At 37.4% G+C, this 6,428-nt stretch overlaps 1 protein-coding gene across 1 annotated transcript; it reads right to left on the bottom strand.

The window, feature by feature from the left end:
• Nucleotides 1-1,283: 1,283 nt before the first annotated feature.
• LOC132639701 (uncharacterized) lies at nt 1,284-2,480 on the bottom strand. Its single transcript, XM_060356135.1, has one exon. It carries the CDS (start codon nt 2,478-2,480, stop codon nt 1,284-1,286), a length of 1,197 nt encoding a protein of 398 aa, XP_060212118.1.
• Between the last annotated feature and the right edge of the window lie 3,948 nt (nt 2,481-6,428).

Genomic DNA, 6,428 nt, shown 5'->3' on the forward strand with positions numbered 1-6,428 from the left:
GGAAGTGCAATCCTTGTCCATATCAACTCAGCAGTAGCTAGAGTTGGTGCATTACCCAATAAATCCATGTAGCTAGCTGAAACCGAAAATTTCCTATTTGTTGTCAAACAGTAATGCCCGTTATTATACCATGTCTGCATCCTATGCTTGATCCTGTTAAGTTTCTTCCAATACCAACTGCAGTCTGTTGGTGGTATATGTGTCCAAAAGTCATCTTCATTGTTCATATAGAGACCATTAATCCATTTCACCCATAGCAGATCCTTCTTCTCCATTATCCACCATATCAATTTGCCCACGGAAGCCATGTTCCAAAGTTTGCACCCTTTAATATTTAACCCCCCTTGCTTCTTAGGTCTACATATTTTGTCCCATGCTACTAAGGATACTTTCTTTTCCTCTATTGTGCTCCCCCAAAGAAACTCCCTGCAATGTTTGTCCACCTCCTTAAGCACACTCTGGGGCAGTATAAATACTGAGCCCCAGAAATTATGCAAGGAGAATAGCACTGATTGTATTATCTGTAACCTTCCAGCATACGAGAGATGCCTTGTGGATGTTGCTCTGATTCTTTCAGTAACCTTGAGACATAGCTGGTGACATTCAATTCTGTTCCACTTCTTTGGAGAGAGTGGAAGTCCTAAGTATCTAATTGGAAATGTTCCTACCGCAAAGCCAGTAATATCTAGCAACCTTTCCTTTTCTTCATCCTTCACACCCGCTATGAAAATGTTGGACTTCTCAGTATTTGCCATCAGTCCTGTAGTTGCTAAAAAGTGTTGCAAAGCTTGCATAACCCTCCGCACTGAGGCTTCATTTCCTTTGCAAAATATCATCAGATCATCTGCAAAGGTGAGATGTGTCAATTTCGTCATTTTACACATTGGATGGAATCGAAAGTCTAGCAATTTGCTCATCTTATCCAGAACTCTAGATAGGTATTCCATAACTAGGACAAAAAGCAAGGGCGAAATGGGATCCCCTTGTCGTAGACCTCTCCTTCCTTCAAAGTATCCATAGCTTCCCCCATTAACTTTGATGGAGAACTTTGTTGTAGTCACACACATCATAATCAACCTTCTGAATTTCTCTGGAAAGCCAAAACCAATAAGCATTTCCTCAAGAAAATCCCACCTCACCATATCATATGCTTTTCTTAAGTCTATTTTCATTAGACACCTTGCAGATGTCTTTCTATTGTAATGTCTCATGAGGTTATGGCATATGAGTACATTGTGGACCAATGACCTGCCACTCACAAAAGCTGCTTGTGTTTCATTCACTTAGAAAGGCAGTACATGTTTTAGTCTCTGGCAGATCACTTTAGATACACATTTATATACCACATTGCAACATGCGATGGGTCTGAACTGTCCTGCATTGTCAGGAGAATTTACTTTAGGTATTAAGGTTATAGCTGTTGCATTCAGTTGTTTCAGCATGCTGCCACTATCTATCACCTCTAGCACTGCATCTGTGATGTCATCCCCTATAATTGACCAAGCTTCTCTAAAGAAACCACTTCCATAACCATCTGGACCTGGGCTTTTGTTTGGATTAATACTAAACATGGCTTCTTTCACTTCTTTCCTTGAATATGTCCCCAAAAGAGTCACTTGTTGTTCTATAGTCAAGGTGTGACCATTGGCAAGAAATCCTGGTACAGCTTTCTGCGTATAGCCACCAGTTTCACCTAGCATATGCTTGTAGAATCTCACAAAAATCCCAGCTATTTCCTCTGGATCATGTTGTATTCGCTGATTCTCGTCTTTCAGTTGGAAGATAGTCTGCCCCAATCTCCTTTGTTTAATCACAGAATGAAAATATTTAGTGTTATCATCCCCAAGCTTCAACCATGTGGCTTTACTTCGTTGCATAAGCATCATTTCAGCTAAGTAGCTGGACCTTTTAAATTTTCTGCTTAGTTCTCTTTCTTCCTGCTGCAGATGATCATTTAGAGGGTCGAGTTGCAGCTTCTCCTGTGCTTCCTTTAGATGTGCCCTGTCTTTATCTACTTCATTCAACAAGTTGCTGAAGTGGTTTGAGTGTAGTCTCCTCAGCTTATGTTTCAATAGCTTTAATTTACTTATTACCTGATACATTTTACATCCCTCTATATGTGTTTGCCATTCCTCTTGCACAATTCCCATAAAATCAGGATGTGTACTCCATGCATTATAGTATTTGAAGGCCCTTCTTTGTTTTGGTTTTGAATTCACCAGTGTTACATGAGCTGGATTGTGGTCACTTACACCTTCAGGCAAGTAGTGAACTTTACAAGTAGGGGCAGTGTCCAGCCATTCACCATTTGCAAATGCCCAGTCAATTTTTGAAAAAATCCTATTTCCATCATGGTTATCATTCCATGTATATTTGCTGCCAGTCCTAGGTAACTCAGCTAGACCACAAAGATCTATGCAGGTCTGAAAATCTTGAACTTCAGTCAACGTAATGGCACTTCCTCCAATTCTATCCTCCATATGCAAGATTGCGTTAAAGTCTCCTAACACCAACCAAGGTAAAGAATTACCATTGTGTACTTGGTTCAAATAGTCCCATAACTCCTTCCTTTCTTCTTTGCCATTGTGTGCATACACAAATGTAATCAAGAAGTGTAGTTACAGAGGAATATGAGTAATTTGGCAAGTCACAGCTTGAGAATTTTCACTATATTTATTAACAGTGTATGTATCCTCTCTCCATACCACCCAAATCCTTCCATTATAATGGGCTAGATGATTTGTAAAGTACTTCCATCCCCCAAACATCTTTTCAGCTATCATATTTATTCTATTACTTTTAATTTTAGTCTCTAGAAAACCAATTAAATCCACTTCCAGCTCATTGCAAAGGAGTTTTACCTCCTTTTGTTTCGAGAGGCCATTAAGACCTCTCACATTCCAACAAAGTATGTTAACCATCCCCTATAGGGACAGTGCCAGTACCTCCCCCCTTCATGGCATCATTCACTTGCCTGCTTTGACCTGCCTTCTCTTAATATAAAGGGTTAAAGGTATTTTCCACATTCACACCAGTTCTGGCTGCAGTAGCTGGCCTAACTGTTTTCTGAGGTTGAACCCAAGATGGACCACTTTGCGTCATGTTCCCTTCATTTGATTTGCCCAGTATATTCCTGGCTGTGTTATTTGTTTTCTCTTGTTGCCTTGTTGCTTCTTGTACTCTGCTATGTTGAGGTGTGCTTAAGTATCTAGTCTCTGCAGCACTAGGCTCAATCTGTGTAGTTGGTGCAGGTGGATTACTCACCTTCTGATTTACTTTATTCTTTCTGCAACTATCACTCACATGTCCATATTTGTGACAATGCCCACATAGTGAAGGCCTCCAGTCATATGTGACTTTTTGAGTAATCACATTCCTTTTTTCATTTCTAAATAGTATTTCATCCGGTAATTCAGCCCCAACCTTTACTTCGACTAGTAATCTAGCAAAGTTTAATCCCATTTTCCTCTCTGTATGTTTGTCAACCATCAGAGGCTTTCCCACCAAACTTCCTATCTTGCTTAAGCCTCTAGCACTCCAGTACTTGAAGTCTAGTCCAGGGAGTTTGATCCAAATAGGTACAGTTTGCAATTCCTCTCGTGAGAACTCCATGTCCGGGGTCCAGGCTTTAACAATCAGTGGTTTATTGTCAAAATGATATATCCTCCCTAGTATTGCATCATTTTTCCCCACTTCACTGTCAAATCTCACCATTACTATACCGTTCTTCATCATAGCTATTTTGTTTATGCCATTCTTCCCCCAAATTCTCTGAATATACCCATTTAGAACAGCAAAAGGTGGGTGTGCTCCCAGCACATAACACACCACAACATTCAGCCAGTACTCTATCTCCGAGCTAATGTCATCAACTTCTATTTCCCCAATTTGTTGATCTCCAATATATTCAGGATCTACAAATTCTAATTTAAATCCAGCATTTGAGATTTTCGATATGTCAAAGTTGTCCCAAACTGTTTGAGTATTCTCAGATTTCTTACCTGTGACTTTCCCCTGTTGGTCAACTTCATCAGCCCACGATTGTTTAGATCCATTAACACGGTTCTGAGTAGCTTCAACCCACTCCGCAACTCGTTCCTTCATTGGTGTAATTTGCTTTTGTCTCTGCTTAATAGGACTACGAGCATGGCTCGGAATCGCCTCATTAGGTACTTGTTGATCGGAGTTCAGTGCCGACGGACTTTGAATTTCCCTCACCTCTACGGATTTAGGGTTTGGACTCGCCGCCGATCTCGCTTCGTCGATTTCACCTGGTGTTGTTCTCAATTTTACAGTACTATTGGTTCCAGATCCACATGGTGTTTCCTCCTCTGTTGTCGCCTTCGATTTCAAGTTTGCCTTCTGTCCTCTTTGTGTATTCATCTTCGCTGTGTTCTCTTGAGCCATTAGAGCCTTCTCCGTTGGAACTCGAACCCTCTTCCCCATGGTAGGCGCAGATTAGCAAACATGCGCCGAGAGAGAGAACCAAGAGATAAAAATCTGCTTAATAATTGATAAATGACAATAAATTCAATAATTGATAAAGTTCACTTTAAGGATATATGCTTAATTAATACTTCCCTATCATGGTATTGAAAATCTGGTGAACTTAATTATTCTTATATACACTATTTCGATTTACCTATATATACAGTTAATACAATTGAAATCTACGAAGCAGTAGAGAACTTTTATTTATTTGATCAAGTATTTGAGCTCCAAATTTATTATGACCAAAATATTTCCAGGATCTTATGATACACTTGATTAGTGAGAATTTTCTATTTAATATTTGCTTTCATTAACTGGTTTGTCAGACCTGCTTAATAAATTGGCATCTTTGAATTTTTCTAATGATAGTTATGATCGTTAGATATATTGTACAGATTTATGTGGATAGATCTATACTATTAATCGTTATTCTTATGTGATCTAAAGACTTGTTATCCTATGTGGTTGGTATATTTCGTATTGAAAATCTTATGTCACTGCCATCATTAGATTTTTGTGTACATGACAATGCCTTGTAGCTTTTCTTAGAGATTGCACTTTATGACTTGTTGCACATATTTAGTATAGAAATTATAATTTTTCAAGTGTGTACATATTAATAATTTGTTGCTCTTATTCCAAAAAAATAAAGAATAATATATATATATATATATCGTTATGGAAATTAGCTTGAAACAGTGGAGGATCCAGATTTTCACTCATGGGGTTCGAAAAAAAAACAAAAACAAAAATTAAATATAAAAAATAATGTTGTTGATGGAAATTAAACCTAGAATGCTAGAGACAATTTTAAACACCCTGGACTGCTTGATTTAACCTTTTGCATATGTTTAGGATGTTAAAAAATTAATATATATGCATAAACACAGAAAATCTACCCTATATATACACTGTAATTTTTTACCGAGAGTGTTCACCCTCACCTCCACTTAAATTCACCCTGGATTGAAACACACACAATGTGTGTGTTTGTTTGTCAAACTATTTTCCATAACGATATAGATATACTTTCAAATCGATAATAAAATAAGTTTGATTTGAAATTCATATTACTTTTCGGTTGATATGGGATTGATAATAATTTATGCTTTATGTTTAATTTGTTATCATTTAATTTTGAAAATAAATATAATTGGAGAATCCTCTCTACCTAAGTCCGAGCTAATCTATCTGGTATTAGTACCCTCCATCCACATGATCTAATTACCACAAACCTATTATTATTTTGGGACAAGAGTACCTCTCAAACTAAAACCTTAATTTAATTTTTTTTTTTTTTTTAATTTTGAAAGCCATGTGGCTCATTATGATTGGTCATATTATTTAATTTGAAGGAAAAAGAAACCACTTATATTACTCATTTCTACTTCACCCAAGTACGGAGGGAGTAAGATTTATCCCAAATATACCGTGGCAAGCACTGCCTTGAGGACTATTTCACTTGGACTAGAATATCGTTTTTACCAATCCCTCCCCAATGTTGTATAACTCCAAAGAGCTGTTAAAAAATCAAATTTAAATTAGATCGCCTCCAATTCCATTTCTTATGTCCACGTAACTACTCTTTTACCAGCTAATTCAATATAAGAGAAGCAAAACTCTTCTTTCAATTTAAGTTGATGAGAAACTTTAAAGGATCAACAAAAAATCTGTGACCCTACATTACCAGTCATTTGCATCACCAACCATTATATAAGAAGAAAAACAACACCTGGATCCTAGTCTAGCAAAGTAATTTTGGTCAACCAATCACAATTTTAAGACTCCTAAGCTGAATTTCGTTAGTATGGCTGAAAATTAACAATTAGAAAAATAAGGCAATTTCTTTAGTCTCCTGTTCTTGTTTTTTTTTTCTTTTCCCCAGCAGCGCCCTTTCACATGATTACCTTATACATTATATATTCACGCGATCCCCG

This window comes from Lycium barbarum, chromosome 5 (genome assembly GCF_019175385.1).
Source record: "Lycium barbarum isolate Lr01 chromosome 5, ASM1917538v2, whole genome shotgun sequence".
Classification (NCBI taxonomy): domain Eukaryota; kingdom Viridiplantae; phylum Streptophyta; class Magnoliopsida; order Solanales; family Solanaceae; genus Lycium; species Lycium barbarum.

Excerpts from the sequence above, each read along its gene's own strand:
- LOC132639701 (XM_060356135.1), bottom strand. The coding sequence starts at position 2,480 with ATGGAGGATAGAATTGGAGGAAGTGCCATTACGTTGACTGAAGTTCAA.